The sequence below is a fragment of the Suncus etruscus genome, chromosome 7 (assembly GCF_024139225.1).
Source record: "Suncus etruscus isolate mSunEtr1 chromosome 7, mSunEtr1.pri.cur, whole genome shotgun sequence".
NCBI classification, from domain to species: domain Eukaryota; kingdom Metazoa; phylum Chordata; class Mammalia; order Eulipotyphla; family Soricidae; genus Suncus; species Suncus etruscus.
Window position 1 is genome coordinate 41,593,388 of NC_064854.1, and position 21,159 is coordinate 41,614,546.

Here is a 21,159-nt window from a genome sequence, read left to right on the forward strand (position 1 = left end):
AAAAACAAAAATCCTTTTTTCCAAAGATTTCAGCCTCCTCAGAGACTGATAAAAGGCTTTGGTTGGAAAAATACCAAGAAGAAAAAGTTTATCTAAATGGACTGATTTACTGAATCATGACCTTCAGCCTAAAAAATGGACTTCAACTTTAAAAATTTCAGACTGGACTTTTAGTTTAAATCACTTTGAACTCTGGACATCCAGAAGTGCCCTGCGAAGAAGCTATGGCTAAGAAGATGCAGCGGCTGTGGCAGCGGGACCTGCTTCCAAAGTGCTGCCCAAAGGGGAGAAAGGCAACTGCAATCAGCAAACAACGCCAGTCCTGCTGCAAAAAGGAAACAAAAAGCTCCTAATCAGCCCAAAAGCGGCAACGCATGCGGCTCAGCTTGGCTCAGCTCTGCTCTGGGAAACAGCACATGGAAAAAACAAAAGCCCTCCAGATCAAAAAGGTGAAACGTGCAAAAGGACCTGCCTGCACAGGCTGAAACTCCATGCAGTAAAACCGCGTCTGGACTTACAGTTTTAGGTGAAGGGTAGTCACATATTTTACACATAGTTGGTGATGAGATGTTTTAGTTAGTTAGTGGTTTAAAAATTTTTTAAAAGTGGAGTAATACAGCTTAGCCCATTTAAAGATCTTAAAAAATAACCGCCTGCTGGGGCCAGGAAGGTGGCGCTAGAGGTAAGGTGTCTGCCTTGCAAGCCTACCATAGGACGGACCGCGGTTCGATCCCCCGACGTCCCATATGGTCCCCCCAAACCAGGAGCGATTTCTGAGAACATAGCCAGCAGTAACCCCTGAGTGTCAAACGGGTGTGGCCCAAAAACCAAAAAAAAATAAAAATAAAAAATAACCGCCTGCATCTAATTTAATCTAAGTCATGTTCTTGCTAATTTAATGTGCTTTATTGTTTTCCATAGTTAATGTTTCCATTGGTATAATGTTCTACTGTATATTTTAATGTATTGAGCCTGTTTTTAAAATGTATGTTCTGCATTTTTTGCTGTAGTACTTGCGTTTAGGAAAAGTTTATAGGAACGAAAAGTTCCCCCAAGAAATAGTTTATATAGTATTATAAGGTATAGAGACATGAAAGTTCCGGGATGGTGCTTGGTAAAAAAGCATTAAGAAAATTTTAAGTTACAGATGTATGGTATATTTTGCAGAAATGTTATGTTTTTAAAAAGGGCTGGCATATTAATTTTCACTTTATTATGTTGTTGCTTTGGAAATATTACCCGCCTTTGGCTAAAGACGGGGTCAGGATTATAAAAGCTTCATTTATATTTCAGAGAAGGGGAAGATGTGACTCCACCTGGATATTACATGTAACCTTACCTGCAAGACCCCTCCCATTCCTGGGAGTGGTCTTGGGAAGGTTAGATAAGGCCTTTGGGCCAAGGGATTAGGGTCTTTTGGTCTTTGGCCAGGATGGAGAGGAATTGGCATTTACCTGAATGGAGAGCTATGGCTGAGGGAGAAGCGAGAATGAAGGGCTGAATGCGTAAATAGTTAGCAGCCACATCTGTTGGCTAGGGCTAACTAAAGATGTTATCTCTCTGGAAGCCTGCCTGTGAGTGAATTCAATACCCTTCACTTTCCTGGACCCAGACCAGCCGGTTAATGGGGGATGGAGTCATGTGGCCAGGGCCTAAGAACAAAGGCCTCCATCCACCATCCAAGTCTATCTTAAGGGCTGTAACACTATGGAAGACTTTTTTGGGTCTGAAAAGAAAATAAAGTATCACGACTCTCCTTAGAGAATGAAAAGAGGGGACCGGAGATATAGCATGGAGGTAAGGTGTTTGCCTTCCATGCAGAAGGACGGTGGTTCAAATCCCGGCATCCCATATGGTCCCCTGAGCCTGCCAGGTGCGATTTTTGACCACAGAGTCAGAAGTCACCCCTGAACCAGGTATGACCCTACCCTCCCCCTGCCAAAAAGAAAGAAAATGAAAAGAATCATCCAGACTGAAGGTATAAAGCAGTGGTTAAATAAAAATCATTCTACCTCAGGGGCTGAAGCAATAGAACAGTGGATAGTGTATTTTTCCCTGAGTGTGGCTGAACTGGGTTTGATCCCCTTTATCCCATATGATCCCCCAAGCAGGCCAGGATTAATTTCTGAGCACTGCCAGATGTTTCTTCCCCCCACCCTCAAGTAATTATTCTATCTCAGCAAGGAAAAAACCTGAGAAACTATATAGATTAAAGTGGTCCTCAAACTATGGCCACATATTGTATTTCTATCTGTTTTGTTTCTACATTGCAAAATAAGATATATGCAGTGTGCATAAGAATTTGTTCATAAGTTTTGTTTTTACTATAGTCAGACCCTCCAATGTTCTGAGGGTCAGTGAACTGGACCCCTGTTTAAAAAGTTTGAGGACCCCGATATAGAAAGAGGAAGACAGATTTTACTTTGCTGGTGGTGGTATACAAAGCATGTCAACCCCAGCAGTGTTTCTCCAGGTATAGTTATACATTTTTGTTGTTGTTGTTGTTTTTTGTTTTGGGTCACACCCAGCAGTGCTCAGGGTTTACTCCTGGCTCTGTGTTCAGAAATCGCTCCTGGCAGTCTCGGGGGACCAGATGGAATGCCGGATTCAAATCAATGACCTGCATGGAAGGCAAACACCCCACCTCCATGCTATCTCTCCGGCCCCTGGTTATACAGTCTTTACAGAATGTTCTGTTCTGCTCCACACACACACACTTGTATAATAACACTCCCAATGACAACTGTCTCTGGTATTGAATGTATGAGATTCCTAAGCTATGACTCAGTGCAGTGAAAATCATGTACTCAACACAGACCAACTTTACATCTTTCCTTGCATAATGGGATCATACATAGCTTAGAGCATATCTCATAAGCCTCTTTAGTGTATTACATTTGGTTTGTTCTTAGGAACCTATTTGGTTTTGTTTTGCGGCCACACCTGGTGGCACTCAGGGGTTATAACTGGCTCTGAGCTCAGATATGAAATACTGGGGATAGAACTTGGGTCTGCTGCGTGCGAGGCAAACACCCTACTGCCGTGCTATTGTTCTGGCCCAATTTTCTTCATTTTAATAGGTTCTTAAGACTAGGGCATGGGGCCGGGCGGTGGCGCTAAAGGTAAGGTGCGCCTGCCTTGCCTGCGCTAGCCTTGGACGGACCGCGGTTCGATCCCCCGGTGTCCCATATGGTCCCCCAAGCCAGGAGCAACTTCTGAGCACATAGCCAGGAGTAACCCCTGAGTGTTACCGGGTGTGGCCCAAAAACCAAAAAAAAAAAAAAAAAAAAGACTAGGGCAGAGTGATAGCACAGTAGTAGGGCATCTGCCTTTCACACAGCCAACCTGGGACGGACCCAGGTTCAATTTCCAGCATCCCATATGGTTCTCTGAGCCTGCCAAGAGCAATTTCTGAGAGCAGAGCCAGGAGTAACCCCTGAGCGCTGCTGGGTGTGACCCCCCCCAAAAAAAGATTTTTTTTTCAGTGACTGCAAGAGATGACTCTATAATAATTACAGGAAGTTATAACAACTTCCTGGTACTGAGAAAGTTCTATAAATTCATTTTAACATCTACCTCGCGGTCCGATCTTCGAGGGCATAAAGCATCCACTTCATCGAAGAATATCACGCAGGGTGATGAGTTCTTAGCCCGCTGAAAAACCTGCCGCACAGCTCGCTCACTCTCACCAACATACTAAATAAAACGGAAATGAGATAAGCTCAATGTTGAGTTTAAACATATCAAAATGAAACAAGTTTTAAAAGATGACTCTATATGTCAGTGTATATATATAAAGCAATTTTTTGGTGGGGGAGAAGAGTAGTTTATTAGTCATTTACATGAAAACAAAATCTGGGGGAGGGAGAACAAGAGGGCAGGAAGGAGCCAGCAGGTGGGCGCCAGAACGGGGTGCTGGCTTCAGAAATCAGGTACCCACAAACAGGAGGAGCAGCTTGGTAAAGTACCATGTTGCACTACATTAGCCTGATATGCTATCACTCTCACTCCATCAAATTCAAATTCTTTTTTTTTTTTTTTGGTTTTGGGTCACACCCGAAAGCGTTCAGGAGTTACTCTTGGCTCTACGCTCAGAAATTGCTCCTAGCAGGCTCGGGGGACCATATGGGATGCTGGGATTCGAACTGCCGTCTTTCTATGTGCGAGGCAAACACCCTACCACTATGCTATAGCTCAGGCCCAGATTCAAATTCTTAAATTTAAGATGTAAAACTAAATGTAGAAAGACGTGGTTATATAGCTCTTTAATGAGTTATTTTCCCCAAAGTAATTTTTGAGGGGTTGAGGGGAGGAATGGTTGGAACACATCCAATGGTGCTCAAAGACTATTACTGGCCCTGTGCTCAGGAGTGACCCCTGGCAGTGCTGAGGGGAACATATGCAGTCCTGGGGATCAAGCCAGGGACAGCTGAAACAGCAAGGCAAGAAGTGTCTGACCTCCTGAACTATCTCTTCAATCCCTTAAAAATATTTTTATTTATTAATACTTAACTGATTATGCATATAATAATAGTGCAAGGACACTGGACCAATGAACAATCTAGACTCACCGGCACTCCTCAGCTGTCAGACGCAGCTATTTGAGTTATACACTCCCCCCCCAAACCGACACACATCATCATCAATGAATCAAAGGAAATGATTCATATTTCTTTTTTCTTGGGGGGGACGACCCACACCCAGAGGTGCTCAGGGGTTACTCCTGGCTGTCTGCTCAGAAATAGCTCCTGGCAGGCACTGGAGACCATATGGGACACCGGGATTCCAACCAACCACCTTTGGTCCTGGATCAGCTGCTTGCAAGGCAAACACCGCTGTGCTATCTCTCCGGGCCCAAACGATTCATATTTCATCAGGTTTCTAAAAACAATGTATGTAAGGTTTTCCACAAAAACACGTAACAAAGGGGCCGGGCGGTGGCGCTAAAGGTAAGGTGCCTGCCTTGCCTGCGCTACCCTTGGATGGACCGAGGTTCGATCCCCCAGTGTCCCATATGGTCCCCCAAGCCAGGAGCAACTTCTGAGCGCATAGCCAGGAGTAACCCCTGAGCGTTACCGGGTGTGGCCCAAAAACCAAAACAAACAAACAAACAAACAAAAACAGGTAACAAAGTAAACATTTTAAATAGTAACAGTTGGACTTGGGAGCTTGCACCTTGGCCAACGCTGGTTCCAGACCTGGCACCACATACAGTTCTCAAGCAGTGCCAGGAGTGAGTCCTATGCTTTACTAGAAGTGGATTAAATCTCCTCTCTTCTCCTCTCCTCTCCTCTCCTCTCCTCTCCTCCACCAAAAAAAGTCAATTCTTGTAATTAGTTCCATTTGTAAACTTCATTACAAAGCACATACATACTCCAAACACACAATAAGTTCGGCAAAACAACGTTCAATATTTTCCAACATCCAGCAGAGCTTGGTGTGCCAGGAGTCACTCCAGACAAATGTTCAGCCTCATGGGGCTGGTACTGGGGACTCAACTCAACCAAGTATGCACTCGACCAACAGAGATAGCTCCCTGGGCTAATCACAGCTTTACCAAAATGCCATAACTCTTGCTGCTAAAGCTCTAAAGATCTCTTATTCTGTAGCTTCGATGACCACTACTTCACCTTAATCAAAATAAATGACAAAGGCCATAAAACTTACCATATTTAGTAACTCAGGGCCCTTGACAGATAAGAAATTTAGTCCAGATTCATTTGCAATAGCCTGGTAAGAGTAAACAAAAACACAAGTCAGACAAACTTGCAATAAAGTAATAGTGACAGTGGTTTGTGACAATGCAAATACTCTCTCTGTTTATATATCATCCCCCCCATTCCCTTTTAGAGTTAATTCTTTCTAACTAGGAGAGAAGATAAGCAGAAAAAAGAGAAATGGATAAAAAAGGAAAGCAAAGGAAGTAAACATAAATGTTCCAAGAATTACTAAAACTAGAAACCAAATGAAAATGACACAAAATATTTACACAAATGCTTGTTAACAAAGGATACTATGGTTTTAATTTTTTGTCTGGTTTTCGGTCTACACTCAGTAGTGTTCAGGGCTAACTCCTTCCTGGCTCTGTGTTAAGAGATACTCATGGCAGGAACAGGATCTGGGAATCAAATCCAAATCATCCATGTACAAGGCAAGCACCCTACCTGCTGCACTACTATCCCGGCTCCAAAGATATTTAAGTTAATAAATAAATATGTAGCCCTAATTGCAATTGTTTAATTTTTTATTTTGTTGGGAACACAACTGGCTATGCTCAGGTATGGGGGGATAATATGTGGTGCTGAGGATTTAACACACACACACACACACACACACACACACACACACACACACACACACACACACACACACACACATATACATAAATCAGATTCGAAGAGGTCTCTCATTTATCTTCAAGCAATAATTTGAAATAAGTGCAATGTCTTAGACTAAGTCCAGCTACTGGTTCATAAACTCAAGTCCTTTCCTTCCTTTTTTTTGTTTTTGTTTTTTTTGTTTGTTTCTTTTTTTGGGGGGCCACACCCGGCATTGCTGAGGGGTTACTCCTGGCTGTCTGCTCAGAAATAGCTCCTGGCAGGCACGGGGGACCATATGGGACACCGGGATTCGAACCAACCACCTTTGGTCCTGGATCACGCCGCTGTGCTATCTCTCCGGGCCCTTGTTTTTGTTTTTGAGTCATACCTGGCAGCACTCAGGAGTTACTCCTGGCTCTATGCTCAGAAGTCACTCCTGGCAGGCTCAGGGAGCCATATTAGATGTCGAGATTCGAACAAGGGTCTGTTCTGTGTTGGCCACGTGCAAGGCCAACGCCTTACCACTGTGCTATTGATCCGACCCAGTCCTTTCCTCCTTAAGGTATTTTACAACTGCTGCTCTATCTGGAAGTCTCTTCTCTTTAGGCAACTTTTTCATGTTACTATTTTGGGCACATCCCTGGCAGTGCTCAGCACTTACTTCTGACCCTGCCTTGAGGATTATATATGATGCCAGGGTGTGAAAGGGGGCAGCAGCATGCAAGGCAAGCATTTTAAGCTATACGGTCTCTAGTCCAAGGAACACCATGTCTAAAATAACCCACCTCAAAATCCATTAATCTATTCCAACAATCTTATTTCAATCATAATTTAGCGTAATATGCAGTTTTCATTGTTCTTTTTTTCTACTGCTTTTCTCTTCAAATAGACCATTAATTCTAATAGAGAAGATCTCTTGTTCACTAGCTTATCCCAATCACCTCAGACATTTCTGGCAGACTAAAAAGCTCAAAACATACTTGAACAAATGCATGCATGCAGGCTCTGTCATGCAAAACTTACTCAATATGGAATCATCTATCTAAATCTTTCTCCAAAAAAAAAAAAAAACTTTTTCTTTCCCAGTGCAAGTTTCCTAACTTCACAACCTCTCACTCAACAGTCTAAGTAGAGTCAGGATTCTCAAACAGCAACGTATGACTCACATCAGGATTTCAACATCTTCAGCAAGACAGTTGACATTTCGACACCTTAAAAATCCTTTTCAGTGCTGCTTTGGCAGCACATATACTAAAACTGGAATCGTACAGAGATTAGCATGGCCCTTGCACAAGAATGACACACAAATTCGTGAAGTGTTCTTCCATATTTAAACAAACAAAAAAAAAAATCCTTCCCAGAGGTAGGTGAAAGGCAACCCCCCACTTCCTCTTCCATATTTAAACAAAAAAAATCCTTCCCAGAGGTAGGTGAAAGGCAACCCCCCACTTCCTCAAGTATAGTTCCTAAAATTGGCAGAAATCTCTATCTCTAAATGAAAATACAACAAGCACTTTGTTTTTCAGAATCAAAGCTGCTTGCTTAAACACTATACAGTTTCAGAGGACTTAATGACCTTCATGATTCTTTCAGTTTGTTTTTAGGAGGCTCTCAGAAGTAACTCCTGGCAGGATCAGGAGACCAAATGGGATGCCAGAGATCGAACCCAGGTCGGCCGTGCACAAGGCAAACACTCTACCTGCTGTGCTGTCACTCTGGTCTCTCTTTCAGTTTTATTAGACATCTTGAGTTTTAACTTGTTTGCTCCAGAATCATATGCCTTTATTTTGTGCTTTGCTCATTTGTTTATTTTTGGCCTATACTGGCGGTGCTCAGGGGTGACTCCTGGTTCTACACCCAGGGATCACCCCTGGCAGTAGCTGGGGGGACCATATGGGATGCCAGGAATCAAATCTAGGATTTCAAGGACATACTCCAGCTCAGGGCAAGATGCTCTCTCACACAGGGGACTGGGGATAGTAGGTTCAGTGGCCACAGAAGCTGATACAGATACATGTAATATAAAGCCTGAACTTCAAGGATCCAGTGAGCTGTGAAGTTCATACATGGAATTCATAAAAGAGTCAATGCTAAATGGTCAGATACCAGAAAAATGTTCGAACCCAATGATGTACCCAAGTTGGCATGGAGTAGAGGACGGGAAGGGGGATGGGGTCTGAGTAGTGGAAAAAGACTAGAAAAGTTAAGCTATGATATTTTATATTATATATATATATATTAATATGTATATATATTATATATATATATATATATATATTTGGGGGGGGGGGTTTGGGTCACACCCGGCGGTGCTCAGGGGTTACTCCTGGATCTATGCTCAGAAATCGCTCCTGGCAGGCTCGGGGGATTATATGGGATGCCGGGATTCTAACTACTGTCCTCTGCATGGCAAGGCAAATGACCTACCTCCATGCTATCTCTCTGGCACCAAGCTATATATATATATATATATATATATATATATATATATATATAATTTTTTTTTTTTTTTTGGTTTTTGGGTCACACCCGGTAACGCTCAGGGGTTACTCCTGGCTATGAGCTCAGAAGTTGCTCCTGGCTTGGGGGACCATATGGGACGCCGGGGGATCGAACTGTGGTCCATCCAAGGCTAGCGCAGGCAAGGCAGGCAACTCACCTCTTGCGCCACCGCCCGGCCCCCAAGCTATATATTTTAATGTTACCTTTGAGGCTACCCCTCCCCAGTGCCATATGTTAATATCAGCTGGCTAGTCAGACCTACCCACACCTGGGGGGGGGGGGCGTCTGAGATTTGGAATAAAGGTGTTGCCTGGGAGGAAAGGGGAGCAGAAGAAAAGGAGCAAGGAAGATGGAGGGCAGCTGAAAGGGAGCTGCTTGGAAAAGGCTTAGTATAGAGGAAATGCACATGGCGAATAGGGCCATAAATAAGGCAAGCTGTCTCTGATGAAACTATAACTGACTGCCTATGATTATTTCTATGCCATTACCCTGCGCCTTCAGACCTGCCAGTGGAAGGGGTAAAGGCAACTGTGCAGAGAAGGCCTCACACAAACCTAGAACCTTATATTTTATATTAATACAACAAATGGTAGCACATATGGGGAAAGGACCTGAGAACCCGAGAAGACCTCAACGATGGTGAGTGCTTTGACCCTAGGGTGGCTTGTCATGGCTTTCTTAAACTGGACTGAAAGTGGAGAGCCCAAAATGTCGGAGCATGTGTCACCTGATCTGAACATGGAGAGACCCTTTCAGGCGGTAAAACAGATAGAGAAGGGAGGAGAGCTGAAAACTTGGAGCACCCTCCCCCCCAGAGGCCTAGGAGACCTTTCTTCTACAAAAGGTGCCTTTTCCAAGGACCATGGCCTCCCAATCTGCAGAAATTTATAGAGATCACTGATTGGAAAAAATCCAGGAAGATGGGCCGGGCGGTGGCGCTAAAGGTAAGGTGCCTGCCTTGCCTGCGCTAGCCTTGGACGGACCGCAGTTCGATCCCCCGGTGTCCCATATGGTCCCCCAAGCCAGGAGCAACTTCTGAGCACATAGCCAGGAGTAACCCCTGAGCGTTACCGGGTGTGGCCCAAAAACCAAAAAAAAAAAAAAAAAAATCCAGGAAGATAAAAAGCTTCATTGATTGTGGGGGTGCCCCCCCCCCCCGCGGGGCCAGAGAGATAGCACAGTGGTAGGGCATTTGCCTTAGATGCAAAAAGGAAGGAGGTTCGAATCCCAGCATCCCATATGATCCTCCAAGCCTGCCAGGAGTGATATCTTTTTTCTTTTTTCGGTTTTTGGGCCACACCCGGCAGTGCTAAGGGGTTACTCCTGTCTATCTGCTCAGAAATAGCTCCTGGCAGGCACGGGGGACCATATGGGACACCGGGATTTGAACCAACCACCTTAGGTTCTGGGTCGGTATCTTGCAAGGCAAACACTACTGTGCTATCTCTCCGGCCCCAGGAGTGGTTTCTGAGTGTAGATCCAGTAGTAACCCCTGAGCACTGCTGGGTGTGACCCCCCCCAAAAAAAAAACCAAAACAAAAACAAAAATATTGATGGTGGACTAGCAGCAGGATGAAGACTGGCAGCTCCCAATCCGAATTCAGGCCCAGAAGACTTCAGCTGCTCTAAGCTCCCAGACGCATGGCAGAGGCCCCAGCCCAGGAAGCCCTAGCCATGGCCCATGATTCTGAGGAGCTAAAGCCACAAGGCCAGCCTGCACACCCTGGGGAATCGGCCCCAGTTCACTGGTGTCTGGACATCATGATGAAGAAGAAAAAGATGGAGAACACAGTCCTAGAGAAGCCCAATGGAGAAGCTGATTTTCAAAACCTCCTGCATCTTAACTGTGTTTCAGGTTAATCTCTTAACCCTATTTGCATAGGTCATTGCCTTGAAGATTAAAAGGTGTCTTATCTGTATGGATCTCACTGTTTTGTTCTAACCTGCAAACAGATAACTTTGTATCTAACTTGAGTGGTTTGAAATTAGTTTGCACAATTCTGGGGAAATGCATGTTAAGAGTTTCAAAAGTTCTCAGGTATCCTAGTAAATGTTTCCCACTTGCTATGACGTTTTATTGTATCTTATGTAGAAGCCTATTTTCAAACTGCATTATCTGCAGAAATGTTCTTGTGATTTTGTTTAGAGTTTATGAAAAGGAACTTGGATAAGTGTATCTGCAGAAAAGTTCTAATGCTCAGAGAAGTCTAGGAAAAAAAAAGAAGTCAAAATTTGTGATAAGTATACGATATGGAAAAGGCTGATTGTTTTGAGAGGAATTATGTACAACTTAAACTTTGATGCTTTGGAGAACAGGAAAACAAAAGCTTTATAACTTTTGTCATTTTTTTTTTAAGACAGAGAGCGATGTGTGAGGTTACCCTTCCCCAATGCCAGATTTTAATATCACTTAGATAGTCAGACTCTCCTACTCCAGGGAGGGGATCTGAGGTTTGGAATAAAGATGTTGCCTGGGAGGAAGGGAAGCAAAAGAAAAGGAGCTAGGAAGATGGAGGGCAGCTGAAAGGGAGCTGCTTGGAAAAGGCTTAGAGGTTAAAAAAGGCTTAGCGGTTAGGGACATGACTCCAATGAAACTCTGACTGCTTGTGATTATGTCTTCTTGTTTGTTTGCTTTGTTTTTGTTTCTGGGCCACACCCAGTGACCCTCAGGTGTTACTCCTGACTATGCACTCAGAAATCATTCCTGGCTCAGGGGACCATATGGGACGCTGGAGATCGAGACCCAGGTCCATCCTGGGCAGCCGTGTGCAAGGCAAACACCTTACTACTGTTCTATCGCTCTTGTGCCATGCTGTTATCCTGTGCCTTCAGACCTGCCAGCGAAAGGGGTAAAGGCACTGTGCAGAGAAAGGCCTCACCCCAAACCAGGACTATATATTTTATATTTATACAAGTTACCTAATTATTTCAAATTCTCCAAGACAGCTATCTTTCTATTTATTTTTTGATTTTGTTTTGGGGTCACACAGGCGGTGCTCAGGGGTTACTCCTGGCTCTACACTCAGAAATTGCTCCTGGCAGGCTTGGGGGACCATAAGGGATGCCAGGAATTAAACCCAGGTTCGTCCTAGGTCAGCTGTGTGCAAGGCAAATGCCCTACCGCTGTGCTATCTTTCCAGCAACTGGCTATCTCCTTTCTACCTGGAAAAGTCTGAGAAAAGGCAGGCACAGGAATTAATAAGGGCCCAGGTGCCAGAACTGCAAACACATGGTGAGTTCACATTAGAGGAAGGACTCCCCTCTGGCCATTATTTGAAAACTGTTATGGAAAAATGTAGACCAGCAAACTAGTGTCCCCCACTCTAACAAACTCCTTCACAGCTATCACATTCAGTTGTACTATAGGAAGCATGAAGGAAACTTGGCAACAGAAATAAAAATGCAAATAAATGTACATACATGTGCTCATATAAACTGGTATTAGGGATATCTGATATTTACTCAGGAGTCAAATGACTTGCTACATTGATAAAAATGCTAATTTTGAAGTCTGGAGAATGAGAGAACAACAGTTAAGTGCCTGCCTTGCATGCAACCAAGCCTAGTTCGATTCCAGATACCACAAAGGGTCCCTACCTGGGATGAGCCCTGAGCATAGAGCAAGGAGTAAACTTAGCAAACTGCAGGATGTGGCCCAAACCCCAAGTACATATATTTGTAAATATACTCCCTGATTTTTATTATACTCTCAAATCAGTAATATCCTTGCCTTGGAACAAAGAAGTAAAACTTCTAAGGCTCAGAGGCTCTGTATAGGCTTAGTATACAGGAAGCTTGGGTTTGAAAGCTGACAGCACATGAACTGCTCTTGTATTCCTCCCCCTCCTTACCCTCTCCCTGTGCACCAGTAGACCCAAGTAGACCCAAGCCAGAAATAGCTCCTGAGTACTATAGGGCATGCACCACCCCTCAAAACAAAAAGCCCAATAACATTGACCAAACCTTTGCCAATAGTGTTTTCCCACAGCCAGGAGGCCCAGCAAGAAGAACGCCAGCAGGAGTCACTAATCCAAGAGCTTTGAACTGATCCGGGTTACGAACTGGTGCCTAGAAAAAAGAAAGTGCAAATGTCCATTTTACACTGCATATAAAGATTGTTTCCTAAAAAAAAAAACAAAAAAAAACAAAACAAAAAAAAAATTAAAAAAAAAAAAAAGATTGTTTCCTTTTCCTTTTTCTTTTTCTTTTTTTTTTGGGGGGGGCATACCCTGTGACGCTCAGGGGTTACTCCTGGCTATGCGCTCAGAAATCACTTCTGGCTCAGGGGACCATAAGGGACACGGGGGATGAACCAAGGTCTATTCTGGATAGGCCTCCTGCAAGGCAAACTGTGCCCACTGTGCTCTCGCTCTGAGATAGCATGAAGGTAAGGTGTTTGCCTTTCATGCAGAAGGTCATCGGTTTGAATCCCGGCATCCCATATGGTCCCCTGAGCCTGCCAGGAGCGATTTCTCAGCATGAAACCAGGAGTAACCCCTGAGCACTGCCGGGTTTGACCCAAAAACAACAACAACAACAACAAAAACATAAAACAGAATAAAGTGTTCAGCATACAGTGTAAACATAAGGTACAATTAAATCCAAGGTCTTGAGAAATTCACTTGTGTGTGTGTGTGTGTGTGTGTGTGTGTGTAGAATTCGGGGAGCCTGGGAGAGAGAGAAAGAGAGAGTATGTGTGTGTGTGGAGAGAGAGAGAGGGAGGAGTGCCTGGGAGGGTGTGTGTTGGGAGAGGAGGGAGAATTCGGGGAGCCTGGGAGGGAGGGAGGGTGTGGGGGGAGGGATAGGGGGAGGGGTGGGGGGGAGGGGTGTGTGTGGTGTGTGTGTGAGGGGTGTGTGTGTGTGTGTGAGGGGTGTGTGTGTGTGTGTGTGTGTGAGGGGTGTGTGTGTGTGTGTGTTGGGAGAGGAGGGAGAATTCGGGGAGCCTGGGAGGGAATTTGGACCACAGCAGTAATGCTTCAGAGCTACTCCTGGCTCTGTGCTCAGGAATGATCCCTGACAGTGCCTAGGATTGAACTAGGGTTAGCCGCATGTAAAACAAATACCCCACTCACTTTACTATCTCGCCAACCATTTAAATACGTGTGAGAAATTTCTTTTTGGAGGGGATCCCCAGCTGTGCCTAGGGCTCACTCCTAGTGGCTCCAGGGACCATACATGGTGCTGGGATTTAGTTGAGTTGGTCAGGAACAAGGCAAACACTTTGTCTCTCTAAACCATGTGAAACCCTTCAAGAATCAAGAGTGAAGTCAGCAAAATGATCTCAAGTTCCAGACTGGAGAGATTTTGTGCAATGCCCTCCTTTGTAAGAAAACAGAAGCATCAGTACCTGTGCCACCCATGTATCTATCTCTCGACTATTACACAGTTCTAAATATTTCATATTAATAAACCATAGAGGAAAATGAGAGTAAGCAAAAATAAAGTTTCATGGAGGTTAAAAAAAAAAAAACTATTTCTTTTTCTGGCTTTTTTAGGCCGTGAACAGCTATGCTCAAGGGTTACTCCCAGTTCTGCATTCAAGAGTAAGTCCTGACAGTGCTCGGGCTACTAGATGGGATACAGGGAACTGAATCCAGATGGGTGTATGCAAGGCAAACGTCCTACCCGCTGTACATCTATCTCTCTGGCCCCTGTCTTGATTTTAAATTATGCAGCTAAAGACATTCCACAAATGCTGCCATGTAAGCAATGGCCCAGAGTGATAGCTTCAAGATTAATCTCAGAAGAGATGCCAAGTCAAGCCAAGCCCTGAAACTCATCAGCCTAATTCTATAGATCTTGGAGTCCCTAGAATATGTGACCACACATGTGGCCGCACAACACTTCCAAAATCCACAATACCGACGATCCAATAGAAGCACAGCAAATTAGATGGGAAAGAAGCACTTAAGCCGCGTGAGCTCAACAAACAAAAACCAATAACACAGATCAAGGCTCAACTAGCAACCAATATATCACACAATGACTTTGATGATATTGTGGTGAGATATAATAGTTTTCACAAATTTCTCTTAATGAACTATTTTTTGGTAATTCCATATTACACCATGATGCTCAAGGGTAACTGCTGGCTCTGTACTTAGGATGAACTCCTGGTGATGCTCAGAAAGTATGTGGGGTTCAGGGGATCGAATCTAGCCAAACACCCTTCCGTAGGCTATGGCTCCAGCAATTACCATTTTGTGTCTACTGAGGGGGCAGAGTAAGGTCGTGGGTGGAAAGCTGGGAACAGTGGTGGAGGGAAGGTTACACTGGTGGTGTGATTGTATGATTGTACGTGAACATTAAGTGCACAAAACAAATGCACTATCAATAACTCTGGAAGAAAATAAAACTGTAAACAATAATGTTTAAATAAATTAAAAAAACAAAACAAAACTAAAGCAAACAACGAACTACAGAAGAGGAAGCTAGATCAAAGGGCTGCGCACATGTTTTGAATGCTGGAGCTGTGGGGTTGAACCCAAGCACTTCACGGTCCCTTGAGCACAGCTGAAAGCAGTTCCAAGCAAGCAGTGAGCCAGGAGTAGTTGCCATAAAGAGCCAGGTCTCCCAGAACTTTAGGGTGCTAATGTTCCAAGTGTGAGGCCTGTGTTGATCATTAGCACTGTGTGGGAATGACTGCCACCTCCACACCACACCACCCACCTAGCAGCACTGCTAGGTGGAAAGGCCCCCCTCCCAAATTAATCATAATAACTATTATTAATTGGGTTTGTGGTCGCACCTAAAATGTGCTCAGGGCTTACTCCTGGCTCTAGGTTCACGGATCAAACTCAGGTCGGTCACATATAAAATGAATACCCTACCAGCTGTACTATTTCTCGTTGACCTCTGATTGTATTATATTTCTGAAAAAGGAAAAAGAATGTAGTCAAATTCAAGAAATAATTTTCACTTTGGACTTGTCAAAACCTGAACTTCAACACAAAAACCAAGTACAGCTGGTAGGAAGTTTATCTTGCACAGTATTAACCTTAATCTGATTCCCAGCACCTCATAGAGTCCATTTGAGCCCACTGGGAGTAATCCATGAGCCCAGAGGGTATGGCAAAAACAAACATGGGCCAGAGCAATAGCTCAGTAGTAGGGCATTTGACTTGCATGTGGCTAACCCAGGACAGATCATGGTTTGATCTCCAGCATCCCATATGGTCCCCCAAGCCTGCCAGGAGCGATTTCTGAGAGAAAAGCCAGGAGTAACCCAAGTTACTCTAGGTTCTGGGTGTGACCCAAAAACCAAAAACCAACAAACAAAAAAAAATCAAGTACAACCAAAAAAATCTAAAAATCTCAGAGGGAGAAACTATTACTAATAATTAATAACCAGGGCTCGGAGAGATAGCACAGCGGCGTTTACCTTGCAAGCAGCCGATCCAGGACCAAAGTGGTAGGTTCAAATCCTGGTGTCCCATATGGTCCCCCGAGCCTGCCAGGAGCCATTTCTGAGCAGACAGCCAGGAGTAACCCCTGAGCACTGCCGGATGTGGCCCAAAAACCAAAACAAAAAAAAAACAAAACAAATCCCAGCTCCCAAACGGTCCCCCGTGCCTGCCAGGAGCAATTTTTGAGCCTGGAGCCAGGAGTAACCCTTGAGCAATGCCGGGTGTGACCCAAAAAAACCCAAAAAACAAAAACAAAAACAAGAATTAATAAACAAACAAAAAAGAATTAATTAGAATACAACAGAACACAAAGTCAAGTAATTTTAGAGATACAACCTAGTAGCTGAGCACCAACACCTACCCACCACACAAGCTAATTAATGGCAGCAAACAGGTACACCTACCAGGATAGCCATGGTGAGCTCCTCCCTGATATCTTCCAAAGCACCAATATCTGCCCAGGTCACATTAGGGACAGTGACGAAGCCCTCCCTTTTGGCAGAAGGCTGCACCGAGGAGAGGGCCACAGTAAAGTCATTTATCTCGATGCACAGTCCTTGCAACTGCTCCTCTGAAAGGGGGTCTTGGTTTCTTAGCAACCCCAGCAACCTCTGCAACTCATCCTGTGCAGGAGCAAATGGGGGAAGAGATGAAAACCAAGTTAAATAAGTTACTTTTGTCTATTTTCAAAAATTATTCTAATAAGTCAAAATTTTCTGTATCTCACTATATTTCTCCACTGACATACGAAGCCACACCTGATGGTTCTGGGGACTACACCTGCTGCAGTGCTACCACTGTGCTATCGCTCTGGCCCCAGGTTAATGTGATTTCAGAGAACAAAACTGTTCATGTGGAATCAAAAACCCCTAAAAAAAAACTTTATAGTTAGCCATTGTATTTGCAGGTTTCACATCCTGAAATCTATGGTTGGTTGAATCTGTGACTATTTAACACAGTTAGGGAAAATACCCAAGTGTAAGTGAATCCATGAAGTTCAAATTCACATTATTCAAGAATTAATTGCGGGCCCAGAGAGATAGCACAGCGGCGTTTGCCTTGCAAGCAGCTGATCCAGGACCAAAGGTGGTTGGTTCGAATCCCGGTGTCCCATATGGTCCCCTGTGCCTGCCAGGAGCTATTTCTGAGCAGACAGCCAGGAGTAACCCCTGAGCATCGCCAGGTGTGACCCAAAAAAAAAAAAAAAAAAAAAAAAAAAGAATTAATTGCATTTAAGAGGCAAGTAAATTTTTATAAAATTCAATATTACTCAGATGGCAGTATAACTTTCTATTACAGTTCCTAAGTAGTTTGTCAATTAAATAGAAAACACACAATTTTCCTAGTACTACTAGATTTTTTGCTTGTTTGGGAGCTATACCCTGCAGTGCTGGGGGCTTACTCCTGGCTATGCTCAGGAATCACTCCTGACGGTGCTGAAAAATCAAATCTGGATCAGCTGTATGCAAGGCAAGCAGCTTGCCTGCTGTATGAATCCTAAACTTCAAAAAAAGACATTGTTTTGTAAAGAATATGGAAAGATAGGCTCAAAAATAAATTAAGTAAACTAATTTGGCTTGCTATGTGCAGTACTACAAAGAAATGAGTCCATTGTTATTTAATAATAAAAAGAATTTAGGTTCAAAATAAGTACAGAAGAAACAAATAGCATGAAAATTAAAGGCCCAGAGATTTTAAGTTTTTGTTCTAAAAAGTAGAGATAAGTTACAATCTACTTATTTTTATTGTTTCACACCCCGCAGAGCTCAGGGGTTACTCTTGGTTCTGTGCTCAGAAACCACGCCTAGGGGCCGGGAAGGTGACGCCTCAGGTAAGGTGTGTGCCTAGCAAGCAGACAGACCTTGGTTCGATCCCCGGTGTCCCATATGGTGCCCCCAAGCCAGGAGCGATTTCTGAGTGCATAGCCAGGAGTAACCCCTGAGCGTCAAACGGGTGTGGCCCAAAAACAAAAAACAAAAAAAAAAAGAAACCACACCTGGCAGGGCAAAAGACATATAGGATACCTGGGACTGAACCCTGGTTGGCCATATGCAAGGCAAAAGCTCTACTCACGGGGACCGGAGAGATAGCATGGAGGTAAAGCGTTTGCTTTTCATGCAGGAGGTCATCGGTTCGAATCCCGGCGTCCCATATGGTCCCCCGTGCCTGCCAGGAGCAATTTCTGAGCCTGGAGCCAGGAATAACCCCTGAGCACTGCCGGGTGTGACCCAAAAAAAAAAAAAAAAAAAAAAAAGCTCTACTCACTGTCTTATTGCTTCAACCCAAGTCACAATCTCTTAAAAGTTAGATTTTAAACTTTTGAATATATAAAACTTCAGGTACAAAATATTTAAGATTAGATGTTTAAACCTGAGTTTTAGAAGTGAGCTCAGTCCTATTCCGCTCTTCATGGGGCCCAAGAGGAGGCAAACCCTCATTCTCTGGCTCTGGCACCTGCTGTTGTTCCTGGAACGTGAGAAGGAGCCTGTTGACAGCACACATGGCTGCTTCCCGGCACAGTGCCATCAGGTCAGCTCCCATGAAGCCTGGTGTCAGGTGTGCAACATGACGGAACGAAAAAGCTTCAGGGAGTCTTAGTTTTCTGCACAAAGTCTGAAGTATTCTATAGAGAAGACAGGAAGAAAAAAATTCAAATTCCTAACCTACCAGTCAACATCAAAGGTTTTTCTTTCTGTCGTTGGTACCATTTAAGGGACACATGAGATAATTTGTTAATTCATCCAATGAATGTTCAATAATTATTGTATCTCCTACCTTACTCTATTAAGGATTAAGGTCAATATCTGCTTTAAGAATTATGTTAAGGGGCCGGCGCGGTGGTACTAGAGGTAAGTACTAGCCTTGCCAGTGCTAGCTTAGGACGGACCGCGGTTCGATCCCCCTGCGTCCCGTATGATCCCCCAAGCCAGGAGCGAATTCTGAGTGCAAAGCCAGGAGTAACCCATGAGCGTTACCGGGTACGGCCCAAAAACAAAAAAACAAACAAACAAACAAAAGAATTATGTTATGGAGGCTGCTGCGATAGCACGCCGGGTAATGTGCTTGCCTTGCACGCAGCTGACCTGGGTTCAATTCCCAGCATCCCATAGGATCGCACCACCAGGAGTGGAGTGGTTTCTGTGCACAGAGCCAGGAATAGCCGAATGCTCCAGGTGTGGCCCCAAACAAATAAAAATTATGATAAATGTTGTAAAGAATTAAAAATATATATATTTAAACTGACTAAGCTATCTCACAAAAAGACCTAAACTCCCCAAAAATGTGAGTCATCAAAACACTCCTTCATATAAGAAGGTAGAGTAGACAGAGAGGGCAACTAACTAGCAGGCGTGACCCAACTGATATTAGATCCAAGAGATGAAAGAAAGCTTGACAAAATATGAAAGTAACTATAAAAAACTTTTTTTTCTTTTCTTTTCTTGAGTTTTGGGGACATACCCAGCAGTGCTCACAAGTTATTCCTGTGCTTAGGAGTAAGTCTCAGCAGTGCTGTGTAGACCATATGCAGTGCCCGGATCTAACTCAGGTCAGCCACATGCAAGGCAAAAACTTTAAACTCTGTACTACCCCCCTCTAGCTCCTAAAAGGAATATTTTGAGAGCAACTGAGAAAATTACAATGGACCAGATAATGCTAAAATGCAACAGGACCTATATTGGAGAAGTATAATGTATAGCATTTTATATATATATAATGTAATGTAATGTAATACATTATATATACATGATTTTATAGAGTTAAAGCAAATATGGAAAATGTTAAATTTAACAGAAAGACTGGCCGCTCTGTGGCCCTCAGAAAATTAGTACAACGGGGCAAAATATAATGCTGTTTTATCCTGTATCGGCATCAGTAAACACTACACTAGTTCAAAGATCTAGACGATGTTCCTACGCTGTAAACTACTAGCTTCTGTTAGTTAATAAGACAGGCAAAATAGATCTGGATACCTAAGACCATCAGTACTGCTTAAAAAGTTTACTGATGAGTAAATTATTTTTCTAAAGCATAAATTGAATGGGCTTTTCCTTTTAAAAAATATTTCACATAAGGGTAAATAGAACTGGTCCATGGTAAGATGCTTACCACAAATACTCCATAATATTAAAACTAAAGGCAACTTCAAGGAGGAAACACCACTGTCCAAACAAGTGGAAGAAGCAATTAAAAAAAAAATGGTGGAGCCGGAGAGATAGCACAGCTGCTTTTGCCTTGCAAGCAGCCGATCCAGGACCTAAGGTGGTTGGTTTGAATCCCAGCGTTCCATATAGTGACCTGTGCCTGCCAGGGGCTATTTCTGAGCAGATAGCCAGGAGTAATCCCTGAGCACTGCCAGGTGTGGCCCAAAAAAAAAAAAGGTGTTGCATTAAATAATTAACTATGATTTTGGATGGAGGTGGATGGAGGGATTTTTCTCTGCCATCCCAGGCCACGTGGCTCCGCAACCCCCATTCAGCTGGCGGGTCCCAGGTTTAGGTGAATGGCGGAATCAGACTCATCCAGAAACAGGCATCAGGAAGCATCAACTTTATTCATGCCCTATCCACCACATGTGTGTGGCCTATATCATAACCTTTCAAGCACAGCCATTCTTCGCTAGCCCTGCATCTTAACTCCTTTCAGCCATCTTCCCTTTCACCTCCATGCTGGCCAAAGACCAAAGGGCAGGGACCCAAAAAGGGCCGAATCCCGTGGGTCAAAGGCTTTATCTACCTTTTCCAAGACCCCTCCCAGGAATGGGCGAGGTCTTGCAGGTAAGGTCAAGTTACCTAGGGAAAAAGGGTGGGGGATGAGGCTTCAAAGAGGAACATTACTACAGAGAAGCTTCTGCACTTCAAAGGAAAGAATGACTAGGGTACAAAGGTCACCACAGAATAGGAGAAACTATTCACCAAATACCCATCAGATAA

At 43.8% G+C, this 21,159-nt stretch overlaps 1 protein-coding gene and 1 non-coding gene across 2 annotated transcripts in view; one reads left to right on the plus strand and one right to left on the minus strand.

Moving 5' to 3' along the window:
- The window catches only part of NVL (nuclear VCP like), a 99,681-nt gene that overhangs the window by 48,506 nt on the left and 30,016 nt on the right, over positions 1 to 21,159 (minus strand). Inside the window, exons 13-17 of the mRNA XM_049776439.1 lie at positions 18,599 to 18,851; positions 16,633 to 16,851; positions 12,786 to 12,890; positions 5,668 to 5,730; positions 3,577 to 3,696 (exon numbers count right to left, since the gene is read on the minus strand). Coding sequence (XP_049632396.1) covers positions 3,577 to 3,696; positions 5,668 to 5,730; positions 12,786 to 12,890; positions 16,633 to 16,851; positions 18,599 to 18,851 — 760 coding nt within the window. The remainder of the gene's footprint in view (positions 1 to 3,576; positions 3,697 to 5,667; positions 5,731 to 12,785; positions 12,891 to 16,632; positions 16,852 to 18,598; positions 18,852 to 21,159) is intronic.
- On the plus strand, positions 7,549 to 7,651 carry LOC126015366 (U6 spliceosomal RNA). Its single transcript, XR_007498233.1, has one exon. It is a non-coding gene; the product is annotated as a U6 spliceosomal RNA (small nuclear RNA).